The sequence below is a fragment of the Mesoplodon densirostris genome, chromosome 8 (genome assembly GCF_025265405.1).
Source record: "Mesoplodon densirostris isolate mMesDen1 chromosome 8, mMesDen1 primary haplotype, whole genome shotgun sequence".
Taxonomy (NCBI): Eukaryota; Metazoa; Chordata; class Mammalia; order Artiodactyla; family Ziphiidae; genus Mesoplodon; species Mesoplodon densirostris.
Genome location: NC_082668.1, coordinates 110084406 through 110098317, shown reverse-complemented (window position 1 = coordinate 110098317; position 13912 = coordinate 110084406). Strand labels below are relative to the sequence as shown.

The 13912-nt window shown below is 51.0% G+C and overlaps 1 protein-coding gene across 1 annotated transcript in view; it reads left to right on the top strand.

Moving 5' to 3' along the window:
* The window catches only part of MARCO (macrophage receptor with collagenous structure), a 96153-nt gene that overhangs the window by 80258 nt on the left and 1983 nt on the right, over positions 1-13912 (top strand). The window contains exons 7-13 of the mRNA XM_060105966.1: positions 3155-3253; positions 3360-3395; positions 3891-3989; positions 4083-4145; positions 12031-12075; positions 12997-13095; positions 13851-13895. Coding sequence (XP_059961949.1) covers positions 3155-3253; positions 3360-3395; positions 3891-3989; positions 4083-4145; positions 12031-12075; positions 12997-13095; positions 13851-13895 — 486 coding nt within the window. The remainder of the gene's footprint in view (positions 1-3154; positions 3254-3359; positions 3396-3890; positions 3990-4082; positions 4146-12030; positions 12076-12996; positions 13096-13850; positions 13896-13912) is intronic.

Genomic DNA, 13912 nt, shown 5'->3' with positions numbered 1-13912 from the left:
CAGAGCAGAAGAAGGTGAGGGACCGATAAGGGGCCTGAGGGGGGCCTGGGGAAGGAGGGGAGACCACTGGTAGGGAGGGCAAAGGGGCTGATTCCAGAAGGAGGACTTTAAGCATCTAGAATCTTCCCTTGATGGCCAGCGCTCTCTCTAGAGTAGTGCTTCTCAAGCTATGGGTCATGGGTAAGAGCCGTTTGAGGTGCTTGTTTAAAATGCAGGTCTGTGTTTTAGAGATCGTGGAGGGTTTGACCCTGGACAGGTAGGGGACAGGCTCTGGGAAGCACGGCCCGAGCGCTCTGGCTGTGACTGAGCACCTCATGTGCTCCTGGTCTCTTGGCCTCCCAAGAGACAACCCTCAGGGTGGCTCTGGGCGCAGCAGGGGAATGAGGCTGTGGAGCCGGTAGGCTTGGTTGCCATCCCTGCTCACCTGTGTAACTAGACACGTCACTTGGCCTGTTGAGGTTTAACCTCTTCCTTTTAGCAAAGAATGGCAATTGCATGAAAATAATAATAATTAAATTATACGTGCTTTGCAGGACAGCTATAGGGGTTGGAGATCCTGTGTTCAAACTCCACTACATGGTAGGCAGCGTTAGTGATCCTGCAAAGTGGAAAGGGAAGGACTTCAGTTCCAAGATCAGACACATCTGGGTTCTACTACAGGTCTAGCTGTAACCTCTCCGAGCCTCAATTTAGTCACCTGCAAAAGGGGGATAAGAATAGCAACCTTCAATGAGGATTGATTACAACAGGAATATAAGACAGAAGATTGTGATACTCTACCTGGCATGTAGGAAATACTTACATTAGAAGAAACGGAGGGTGCTTGCCATCAGGAAGGAGGGCCCTTACAGGGATGTGTCAGCCATCCTCAAATATTAGAAAGGTTCCTGTGGTAGAGAAAATAGACTTGCGGTCAGTGGTACCCCGCAGAAGAATGGAGGCCAACGGGCAAAGGTTTCTGGAGGACCAATTGTGCTGAGGTAAGGGAGGAGCAAAGAGTTAAGACTTGGGCTGCCACACGATGAAATGGGCAGACGGGGGGCATGGGGCACAGGGGCTGCAGAATTTTCCTTGGTGGGACTGACGGGGGATCCATGCACCAGGCAGGTGGTTGGACAGTTGACCTGTGAGGATGACTCCAAAGGTGGCCTTCCGCATTTCTCTATGGCCCAGACTTTCTCAAGGTGACCCTGCCAGCCCCAGAGAGGGGATGACAGGCAGGGCTTTTGCCTGTGGCGTCTGAACCACACTGCTTGCCACCCCACTCTCACCCACTGCCATGCCCAGACTCAGGCCTGGCAGCAGTGTGGCTGGCGAGGGGAAATGATCAGTTTCACTTCTTCAGAAATCAGGACTCTAACCTACCCCACCTCTTCCCAAATTTCTTTTCCCCAAGATCACCAGATCTCTCTTACTCACTGCTTGCCCAATCCACTGCCAGCGGACGGGGCTAGCGGACCAAGTGGGACCCACCCCAGCGGTATTGAGGTTTTCTGCTCTTTGTCCCAGCAGATGGGTAAAGCCACAGTGATGAGGTTCCAGGGGACACTTCTATTTCCCTCACTCCATCTTTAGCTGTGATGACGGGCAGGTTCTGAAGTCAGATGCAGTTGTGATTCCTCAGGCGCCACCAGACTCTGGTCCTTTCACCGGTCCTACTTTGCTTCCCAAGGTTGTAACTTTTGAGAGAGACACGGAAGTCATAGCAATACAGACTCAGGCCCAGACCAGTCTCAAGAAACCTCAGACAGGGAATCCCCTGGCGGTCCAGTGGTTAGGACTCCATGCTCTCACTAAAGAGGGCCTGCGTTCAGTCCCTGGTCAGGGAACTAAGATCTGGCAAGCCGCATGGGGCAGCCAAAAAATAAGAAAAAGAAAGAAAGAAACCTCATAAAGCCACACAATTGCCTTAGCATGATGGCCCTGGCCCCAGAGCAACAGGGCACCAACAAATTCCTCCAGGGAAATAATTCCTAGCCTTGTTTAAGAAGTGCCATTTGGGCCTTCCACTCACGTGGATGCTCTGAATGACCAAAAACTTGTTTGCTGTTTGCACCTCAGTCTGTTGTAAGGACTTCAATTGTAAACATGTTCTTTATGGCTCTTTTGTCTTCCATCAAGGAATAATTATTCTTCAAGTATCCAAACCGCCTCAAAGAAGCTAATTCCCAAGCCTTGCACCTAATGTCACTCAAACCTTAGACCCAGAGAGTTCTGTATGACAGTTGCTTCTTTCTCTCCACTCCAGACCCCTTTGTCTACTTTTCCTAAATCACTAGAGAGGAGGCTGGCCCCCTTCTGAGTCCTCTCCAGCTCTGAAATCATGAAAATAATGGAATGGAGTCCTTTAACCAAATTGCATCCCAGCAAGCTGGTCCCAGCCCCTGAGGGAGTTGCCTGGGGTGGAGCTCTGCTGATGGTGGGACCTGGCTGGCTTCCTAAGCCAGTGGGTACCGATGAGCAGGCCCTGTGTGGGACGGCTGGCAGGTTTGGGCAGGGGTTGCCGAGCCCTGCCTAGGGAGGAGGCTCCCTCGATTGATATGCACTGAGCAGTGGCAGAAAGGAGAGGGAGACACGGAGGACCAGGAGAGAACAGACTGCGGTGAGCCCAGAATGCTGATGACAAGTGGGAACTCTGAAACCTTGGCCACCAGGAAAGCCAGGCTCTGAACCGCTAGGGGGATAAGTGCTGCTGCAATGTTTTCCTCTCCATCAGTGCCGCAAAGCTTCTGTTCTCAGCCCTTGGGATCTGCTTTCTGGAATATTCAGATTTCCGTTTGGGAAGTTTGAAAAACTAATTCCTCAAATTCACACACTGAAATAAACCAGGCAGTGCTGGATGAGCCTGGGCTGTGGTCCCTCCTCCAGGGACCAGGTCACTAACCAGGGCCCTGAGATCCCGTCTTCTGGGACCTTCCGCTACCCATCAGCCAGGCCAGGTCACCTCATCCATTTTTCATGAGTTGATGTCTGGTCTCTGGGCAAGGTGGTGTGCTCCTTGAGGGCAGCCTTTGTATCTTCCGCTTCTGGGCACCAAGTAGGAGTTCAAGGAGTCTGAGTTTGGGATTTGGGTGGGACAGGATGTGTCAGAGATGGACGTGGCAGCCGGGTTTGCCCTCCTCCCCTGTCTGGCCACATTCCCTTGGTTTTTCAGGAAGAAAGGGAGACATAGGCATGAAAGGAGACATGGGGGTCATGGGACCCCCTGGAGCCCGGGGGAATAAAGGTGACTCAGGGATGCCCGGTTCCCCAGGTAGGAGTCTGCACAGTCAGGTCTGTTGTCCTGTGGGTATTCCCTTTTTGTCTGGCGGGCTGAGCTAGAGGGAAAATATATCCTTAAAAGTCCTTCTGTATTTTAGGTGTGGCTGGAATTCCTGGACTCAAAGGAGATCAAGGTAAGAGTTGTGGGAATCGGCATCATTCCAGCTACCGCTGTCCCTGGGCAAAGTCAAGTTCAGGACCTGACTCTACTATGTCTTATTTCACGGTAGTGTTAACCCAGAGCCTCTGGAGTTTTGTAAAACCTGGCCTGGCCTAAGAGAAACAGAGCAGCTTTGGAGGGCAGGCCTAACTGATATTCTTTTTTAGAGCTTCATTCCACCCTGCCACCCAGGGGTATGAAGCAGGATGCTCACACCCAGAGTTCTTAGTAAGTCCATAAACCTCAAAGTCTGAAGCAGTGAATGGAAAAAATGAATAAATTGCTGAGACTGTAATTTTCCTCCCACTAATAGGGCTAGTTCAAGGCTTCTAGAGTTTAAGCTGCCCAGGGAACCTATGAGGTGTTAAGAGATACATGTGCCACTGCAGAGAAGAGGTGTGTTGAAGGGGTGGTCAGCCAGGCCCTCTGCCAACCACTCCCAGCCTTTCATTCATGACTTAACTTTCAGGACAACCCGGAGCCAAGGGTCTTCCAGGCTTTCCAGGAGCTGCGGGATCCCCGGGTGCCAAGGGTGAGCCTGGCAGCGCTGGACCCACTGGGCCAATAGGTGAAGTCCTGGGTCCCATGGTGGGCGTGGGGAGTGATGTCTGAAGATCCACCCAGCCCAGGCCTTACACCCTCCATGGTATCTGTTGTCCAGGACCATCAGGGAGGCCCGGGAGTCCAGGAGCCGAAGGTGTGAAAGGAAGCAAGGGGGACACAGGTAACAGGGGGCGTGGGTAGGCGGGCAGGTGGAGTTGCTGGGTGTCAAGGATGGACAGAGAGGAGGACTACCTCCCAGCAGGCCCACCAGAAGCAGGCAGAGGGTCTCCTGTGTTCTGGCCCCTGATGCACCTGGATTAAAAAGGGCACTTTCCTCTGCCAGAACCCTTTGAGTCCAAGGCCCTGGGGCTGTCTTTCTCTGCCCAGAGTCCCTGAGAGGCTTTGAATGCCATGACCAAACCTCCACCGTCAAAGAAGAGAGCAGGGGGCGCCTTGGCCGCACTGTCTCCTGGCCTGCGTTCCAGGGGTGCTTGTAGTACGCTCTCTATCCCACTGACCTGCAGTGGGGTCCCAAGGGTCAGGGCTCTGGATTTGGACAACAGCTGTCGAGAAACCCTTCTTGCACATTCTCCCAGGGGGGCTCAGGCCAAGAGGAGTGACCCACAGTTACCCAACTCACAGAGACTAGCTCATAAACCATCGTGCCAACCTAGTCAAGGTTATAAACTGTTAACGCCAATGTAGTCTAGGTTATAAACCATCATACCAGTGTGGTCTACTTTATAAAGAACTGTGTTTTTTCCAGTCACTAAGTAAGTCCAGGCACCTACGATGGTCTAGAAAGTCTGGTCCACTGTGTTAGGTGCTGGACCCCCATGATGCATAAGACCTGGTTCCTGCCTTCAGATGTGCAGGCTGGTGCAGGAGATAGGTAGATGGACTGTTGCCAGATGGTGTCAGGCACACTGTTCTGTGGGTTTTGCATGGAGAAGTGCCACATGCCATTTAGAAAGCCAGGTGCAGGCCAGGAGGTATTGTGGCCAGTGCAGGGTTGTGAGAAAGGACTGTGTATCTTCCAAGGATGTCTGTGGACAGTCACTGCCAGAGCAGAAGGTCATACTTGAGTTAGACAACCCGGATGCCTTCACCCCAGAACCACATTAGAGACCTACGCCAGGGGCAAGCCCTCTCAGTTTTCATTGAACAAGTGGTCAACGGATTGATTTTTTTAAACAAATGCGACTTGACCCAAATCCTTCAAGTTCACAGTGGCCCCTGGTGGGGTTAGCAAAAGGTAGGCAGTGCAGGAGTGACGGAAGAGCTCGAGCTGGGTCTTGGAGGATGAGTTGAGCTGAGCCACGTGGGGAGAGGAAGGCAAGTCCAGAGAGAGGGAACCGAGCAGGTGAAGTCTTGGAGGGTGAGGGAGGGCTCTGTAGGTGCGTGTCCCTGGAGTCCAGGTCTAGGTTGTGGTAGAGGCTCAGGAGCTCTGGCCAGAGAGCTGGGCCATGCCACCTCCTGAGCCTTGGACTCTGGACCTTCGACCTTTGGAGTTTCCCTGATGCTTGTCAGCAGCCCTGGCACAAGCAACTCCTATGTCCATGCCCTTCCAATCCATCCAGCCTGGGAGCTGATTTCCTTTTCACAGATGGTGGGTCAGTGCAGGCAGGGGCTCTGCTACCTGATGCCCTATAAATGCCACTTGAAGGCCACCAGCAAGTCTCGCCTTCCAGAAAAGTTCCATCTGGGTGTGGTGGTCAGGTGACCCCGATTAATTGGCTGCCTCTTTCTGATTTTATACTTTCATCTTCCCTGACTCCAGATCTTAGCGTGCCTGACTCTGAGGCTGTCTTACCACTGAGTTTTCTGCTTGGCTTCATGGAGATGTTGGCGCTTCTCCCTCAGTTATAAACTGGGAGCCCCGCCACCCGACACCCCCACCACCACTGCCAGACTAGTGATTCTTGACTAAGCAAGAGTATGGGGGACAAAACATGATGTTACCCACAAGGGGCACTGCACCCACTCCCCAGACCCCTGAGCCTGTGTCTCCCACTGAAGGGGGAGAATCTTGCCTGCACTCTGCGTCCTGGGAGGGTTTGCGTAATGAGAGCAGCTCCTGACATGAGCATTTTCATGACAGCCCAAAGGAAAACACACTTTGGTTAGTGCTGCTTCACAGTAAGAGATGCAGCCAGGGTTGGAATCCAGGCCCGGCTGACGCAAAGCTTGAGGCCTCATCCTTTATACTCTGTCATGCTGCCTTCCTCTGCGGGCAGCCTGAGCCCTCCCCCACCCCCATCAGGGCACTCGGATGAGTAGCACCGTCTCCCTGTACCCAAGTCCTGGAAGGATCAGAGCAGAAGCTGCAGCAGCTTCTTCCACTCTTAGAAGGAAACATGGAGCTCTCAGGCCCTGTTATGGCTCTTTGGGATTTACCTAAGATCCCACAGACACTTTTGGCCAACTGTCTGGGAATCACTTAACTCCATGATAGAGTCCCTGCATATCTGGTGAGCACCTTTATGGGAACCTCCATCAATCAGGCCTAGTGGGAAATACCAACCAGGCAGATTCTAAGGGTTATTCCTTAATTCTGGCTGCCCAAGTAAACATGGTGAATTACATTTTCAATTTGGGGCGTGTGATGATTACAACAAATTCCAAATTGCACATGTTTCCCGCTCAAACCCAAACGTTTGTCTTGATCAAGTAGCTGATGGTCTACATAGACATCTCAGGAGGGAATTCCCTTAGGACCGTAAACTGGCTAGCTGTAGCCAGGGCTGTATTTCATCTTGAAGTCATAGGTTAATGAACTTTTGGAAATGTCAGATTCTGAAGTGGGAGAAGGAAGGGTGGGTGGTGAGTGGGAGCCAGACCATCTCATCATGGAAGACAATGCATACTTGTCAATGTCAAGATGTTGGTATTCCCCAAACTAGAGGTACTGAGGTGTGGGTTCAATTTTGATTATATCAAGCCAGTTTTTCAAACTGATGTATTTCCCATTTTGTATATAAAATCATTAATCTCACAGGAGACTATCTAGCAGTATGGGATGAAAACAAAGAAATTTGGGTGCCTTGGCTTAACCTAGGTAACAGCTAGATCTTGTTATTGTGCATTAATTCCCCAAAGTAAGAGGTCTGTTTAGTACTAATGATGCCTCCAAGCCAGGCACTGTGTTTGGGCCTTTCCTCCCGTGATCTTAGTTCATCCACACAGCTGAGTTTCATCATCCCTACCTTACAACTGAGGAAGCAAAGGCTCCCAGAAGGTAAAACCTTTCCTCTGGGTCTCACAGTTAATATACACTGAGTCCAGGAGTTAATCCCAAAGTCTGATTCCAAAATTGTGCTTTTCTAAATTTTGTTGTGTAGAATAACGTAGAGTATAGGACTCAGAGAAATCAGAATTGCCCGCACCTCTCACCCCACAGTAGATGGGTAAATCCTACCTTAGTCACCAAATCTTCTTGCTGCTGTGAACGCTCACTAATCACACTCCAACCCGTTCTGGTGGAACGTTTCCCCACGTTCACACCCCTTGAGAAAGATTAAAGATAAAGATGGCGAAGAGGAGACTCCTTCCATTCTGTTGGGAAGATAGACTGCATAGTTTATTTAAGTAGGACATTATCGCTGAGAAGAACTTTCTGTAATGGTAGTTTCCTTCACCGTTCATAAAACAGGGTTTTATCAAACCCCCAAAACTTAGTTTTTTCTAACCCTTGATCTTTCAAACGATTGCAGAATCATTTGACTTTGGGGAAAAAAATTGCAAAAAAAAAAAAATCCACAACAAAACGAATTTTAGCTCTGAATCCTTTGGCCATTTTGAAAAGGAAAATTTGTTTGGAAATCAGGAAGGGCTCACGTCAACTTGTGATCATGGCGTGTCTCCTTCTACCACCTCACCTCATGAAATGAAGTTAGACGCAGCCAAAACACTGAAGCTCCAAAATACCGATCTGATCAAAATTTCTGCATCTCAACAACCTTCATGTCTAAAATATAACAAGAATCTGAATTTTCTATGTCCTTTTATGTTTCTCTTGAGGCAAAGCCAAAGTGCAAATAACTTGAAATCTAGTTTCTCATCTGTATTTTAAGATGCGTTTTACTTTAGAGATAAGTAACAAAGAATAATCCATAATAGCAATTAAGCCCTATATCATGAATATAATCTCTCAGTTGATTTCATTCCCCATGTCTAAGTATTGACTTAGTCCAAGAATGTATTAAATTCTACCAACTCATATTACTAAATTGTCACTTAGAGTTTTCCTCATTTTCCTCTAAGTTTCTTAGAGACATCTGAAGAAGTCGACATGCGTCCCAATTTTGGGTCCCCTACCTACCATCTTACATCTTGTTATACAGCTCAATTTGTTAGGTATTAAATTAACCCAAAATTTTCCAGGCTGCACTTAGCCTGTAAGTTGGGATGGTATTTAAGGAAGTTTCCTAATGTACTGGAAATTTCTACTTTAAATCAGAGTGAGGAGGCCTGTGCATCACCTTGGACTTGCCAACTAGCTAGGTGATGATGGGTTGGTACATGACCTCCAGAGCCTTGGTTTCCTCCAGTGTGGGGTGTGGGGAGAGTTCTAGAATAATACCCAGGTCCCTGCCAATCTGCCAGCACTCTGGGTTTGAAACAGGCAATTTTCCCTTCAAGCGGGGACCTTCTAAGATTTTAGGCAGAGCAGCAGCTGAACCCAAAACAACAGGAAGGCATGTGCTTTCTAACTAAACTATTTTCTTGGGGGGAAATTGCTTCTATAAATAAGCACCTTGCAAATAAATATTTTGAGCCCTTTCGGCGTGATGAGTCTGTGACCCCTAGGGAATCCCAGTTTGCTTGCGGTTAAGCGGACAAACCCAGCATTCATTCCCTTCCAGTGTAGGTTTACAACATGAACTTCTAAATTCTATTTTTCAGCCATTTCTCCTTCTCCCTGATCCAATCAGGATGCCGCCTTGATTTATAGTGAAGTCATTACTGGTCCCTGGATCCATGCATAGCCAGTCAGCGAGCACCTCTCAGAGTCTAGTCCTGGAGAGAAATCACACCCAAAAAAATCACACAAAACTCAATTCCAGTTTCCTTGCCTTGAAGAGGGGAGTTTTAAAGACATAAACCTACACCTATTATACACATCTCAGAGGGCATTTTATCAAGGGCCAGTGGGTTACGGGAGGGCTCAGACAGGGGAGGGGCCGTGAGCTCCTCAGAGATTCGAAGGCTGCTTGGAGGACGCGGGCTGTCAGCTGGTCCCTGAAGACTGAGTGAGATGTGTTTAGGGCAGTGGTTACTCAAACCATGGTCCCTGGATCAGCAGCATCAGAAAGACCCAGAAACCTGTTAAAAATGCAGCGTCTCAGATTCCCAGCCTAGATGCAGTGAATCAGGAACCCCAGGGCAGGGGGGCGGGGGGCTTAGCAAGTTGTTTTTAACAAACCCTGTGCTGGTGATTCTGACGCTCACTCTAGTTGGACAGCTTATTTAGGAGTCAGAGATGGCCTAAGGCCACTGGGAGTCTTTGGGACGAGGTGGAGAGCCCACGCGAAACTCCAGGAAGTAGCGAGCTGGCAGGCTGGTGGAACGCAGGCAGCCACAGTGACCAGTGGGAGGCCAACTCTGCGTCCTAACCCCAACGTCACCACTCCCTCCCTGTGTGACGTGGGATAAATCACCTAGCATCTCTGAGTGTGGATTTCCTCCTCTGTAAAGGGGGAAATGGCACGACCTCGCTGGGAAGCTGAGAGATGTATGTGAAGCTCCTGGTGTGGTGCCTAGTGCAGGGCAGGCAGCAGCAGAGGTTGAGTCCCCAAGAGGTGGGGGGCTGGGCGGGAGGGTGTGAGAAACGAGGTGGAAGGGTCAGGCCTTGGGGACCTTGGCCCTAGTGAACAGGGGCTCCCCTAGGGCTCCTGTCCGTATAGGACATTTGTTGTTCGGTGCTCTGGAGGCTTCTTCGGTGGTGGAGAGGCAAGAAGGCGAGATCACAGTGTCAGGTGTCCCTCAACCTTGGGTCTAGGGACAGGCTCTTAAGGTAGAGATCTGTGCAATATGGCAGCCTTTAGGATGTGACAGAGAGGGTCAAGAGTCTAGATATGAACCGTTTTTCTATTTCATAACCAAAAACATGTTTCTGAATGCGGTTTCTCCTTCCTCAGCTTGACACCTGCAACTCAGGTGCAGGTAAGCAGAGAGGACACATCTACTGCCCGTGCTGGGCCACCTGAGGTCAACAGAAAACATCTAGCGGGGGGGTTGCTGGGCAGCAAGCCTGGAGCTCCTGCGGGAGCTTCAGCTCCAGTGTCCCAGGCGCTGTCCACTGGAGGAGACACAGACACGTGCCGACAGGGTCCCAGGGTCCTTGTGGCACCGCTTGTCAGACACGAGGTTTAGTACTTGACACAGACAACTTCATTTCAGTCTGACAACCACCCCGAGGCTCCGAGGAGAAAGGTGAGGCTAAGGGAGAGGGAGCCTGGCTCAAGGTCACAGAGGCAGACGCAAGCCCAGGCTTTCTCTGACTCTGGCCCCTGTGCAGCCTTGGGAGGAAGTGCGTCAGCCACGGGCGAGACCAGAGAAGGCTTCAGAGTCAGCAACATCTAGCATCTTAGCAGCTTTCACAGCCTTGATCCCGTTCCCCAGGGGACCAAAGCGGTGAGGCTTTCCAAACCGAGGGACCGGAGTGAGCACAGCTGGCGCAGGGTGAGCTGGAGCCTGTCTGCCAGGGCCAGCCTCGAAGGTCCCTCCAGCTTTTAGAAGACACTCTCTGAGCCTCACTCTGGTCCTCATCTCAAAGATGAGGGGCAGAACTAGTTGCCCTCTCAGATCTTTCCAGGGCTGCCCGCCTCCCTTGGTGCCCAGGCTTGCAGCAGCAGCTCCTAGCTCCTCGGCCCTCGGGCCGTCCTCCCCAGGCAGCGCCCGGCCTCAGACAAGCCCTCTGAAAGGCTGCCAGGAGCCAGGACTCCTTGCTCATTATTCCAAGAAGGGATCCTGAAGAGGCCTACCAGGCCCCTCGCCTGCCCTCCACTGACCAGCACACAGTAGGTGCTCAGGAAAGCCAGGAACTGAAGTGGAAGGCAGGAACTTCCCCCAGGCAATTGGCAATGAGGGTAACTGAGTTCCTTGTGGTCTCTAGTGATCATCAAATGGGTGGGTTCTTGGTTAAGACTGAGCTGGCGTGGTGGGAGGGATACCAGTCAAGAGCATGGTGGGAGTGCATTCCCACTGGTACCCTCTAGTAACTGTTACTTCATGGTCAATAATGAGCTTTAATTTCCCCAACTTTGTGTAACTGTCTTGGAGAGTCCTGTTTCTCTGAAATAAAATCAATAGTTGCACTTAAAATTGAGAGACTATGGAGTTACTAAACCAATAAATTATTATCCCACAATAAATGATGACCCAGCATGGTGCGGGGGATAGTGGGTCTTCCATGTAAGTTAGTGAAAAAAGAGATGAATGTGAAGAAGGAAGAAAGAAAGGAAGGGAGGAAGGAAGCAACTTTCACATTAGAGCTACAAATAGGATCATCCCCAATGACTGCAGTGCTTATTTTTCCATTTTCTGGACGTGAGACCCTTTAGCTATATAAATGTTTAGCTACACTGGGGGCCACAATGAAATAAAGCAATAAACCCTATGGAATATCTACTGAGGGTGAGGGCCCCCCAAAGCTCCTAGTGGCCACTGAGTCTCCTTCGCAGTCTTTTACAAATAAAAATAACTTTATTTTCAAATTATCTCTCAATTCTTTTTCAATAAAATGCAGCAGAAAGGAATGGGATTGAATTTAGACACCAAGTCAGGTTATTTCTGGACAAGGAAGGCCAGCCACTGAGTCCGGGGTCTGTCCATCTAACCTAGACTTTCATCCAATACATTTCTATTTCACCCCAACACACGTCCCCATTTATCTGCAGTCTGTCTACTTTTATGCTCTGCTAAAGAGGCTTTAAACAATCGTGGAGAACCAATGTACCTTTCCTTCTGCATTAATCAGACAGGAGGTAGAGGTTGTCTAAGATTAAAAGCGTCTAATATCTAAGTTTTATTATCTTCTCCCCTTTTTTGTATTTTGATCTTAGGACTTCAAGGACAGCAAGGAACAAAAGGAGAATCAGGAGCTCCAGGTAAAGTGCCAGCTTCATTTTCATTTCTCACAGTGATGACTGGAAGAGCTCGTGCTCCAAGGGTGGGTCTTGTCGACCCTGAAATCATGGCGGTAACCTCAGTAACCTTTCCCCAGAGTGTCTCCGCCTCCAGGGCTCTATCGCTCCAGCCTCAGACTCTTTGGGTGACAAACCTGGAGAAGGGGTGTAGAGACAAGGGTGGGGGCAGAGGGGGTGGAGGGTAAAGAAGGCCAGGAGAACTGCCCCTGGTGGTGGCCTCAGGCCGCGCAGCCGCCGAGGAGCTGGGCGACCTTCCTCTCCAGTTGCCAGGTGGGTTGCGTGGCCTCTATCTGCCTGTCCACATCTGCTTCGGTCCATCTCCCTCTATCCTTTGGCCCTCAAGGCGCCCCCCTCTCCCTGTTGCTTCTCACGGGACTATCATCACGGTCCTTGTTGGCCTCCGCCTTAGCTAGTGGTTGGTCACTGCGCCCTGCCCACGGCATTTCTAGTCTTCTCGCCAGCCCTACCCTGAGAAGCCAAAGCGACACTCCTCAGACACATTTCCTGAGCAGTCTTTCTTCCACCTGAGCTGGATATTCTATCCCTATTCTAACTTACTGAAGGAGAAGTTGAATCCTAGAAATGTTCTAGCAAATTATCCCAGAATGGCTAGAACGTCCACACAATGATGCCGTCCAATGAGGACCAACAGCCTTGGAATACTGTGGGCGATTTTCACCCGCTCATCCTCAACCAGAGTTTACACAGGAGCCGGGGGATCAGGGCAGCGCCCTGCCCACACGGGCTGAACATTCGAACAGCCCATTGATGGGGGCAGGGGGGAACCTGGTGGTTTAGGACAACTCATGCACCAAACACCAAGGCCCTTGGTCCCCCTTGGAAAGCAGAGCGTCTGACGGAGGTGGTCTCTCTCCTCCGCAGGCCCTGCAGGCGTGAAGGGAGACAAGGGAAGCCCAGGCCTGGTCGGCCTCAAGGGGGCACCTGGACCAGGCGGCCGAAAGGGAGAGCCCGGGGCGAAAGGTAAGGCCTCAGTTTCTGATGCGAGGTTTCTAAGGAGAGACCTGTCATAAGGTGCTGGGAGTTTTCACAACCAGAAGGGTAGAGGTTTAGTGGTTCTGCGGCCAAGTCCTGTGCTGGGATCGCCCTCAGCGCTGAGCTTACAGAGGTGAATAAGGCACGGCCGGCCACTCCGAGTGGCAGGCCGGTGACCACGTGCTGGCACCACGCCCAGTCAGGCCCTGGACCACACAGTCTCCGTGACTGATGGCAGGAGAGACTTCCAACTCCATGTCTCTGGAATGTTCCACTCTAATAGAGCTTAAATCCTTCCCGCTGTGGCTCAGGCCCATTTCTTCTTTTTTTTTTTTTTTTTTTTTTGCGGTACGCGGGCCTCTCACTTTTGTGGCCTCTCCCGTTGCGGAGCACAGGCTCCGGACGCGCAGGCTCAGCGGCCATGGCTCACGGGCCCAGCCGCTCCGCGGCATGTGGGATCTTCCCGGACCGGGGCACGAACCCGTGTCCCCTGCATCGGCAGGCGGACTCCCAACCACCGCGCCACCAGGGAAGCCCCAGGCCCATTTCTTCTTGCTCACCCATGGGAGCCCACGGCACATCCAGTCCCCATGATGCCAGGTGGCTGGCAAAGCTGAAGGAGGGAGTCTGACCCTCACCCCTCCACCCTCCTGCCCGCCCCTCCTCCCCACTGCTGGCAAAGGAGGGCAAGGGGGTCCTGGCTTGGTTTCCTTTGAACTGTGTGGTTTTTCTCCTCATGATAGGATCTTCTGGGCCACAAGGAGCAAAGGGAGAAAAAGGTCAAAAAGGTAATTGCTATTTCTGT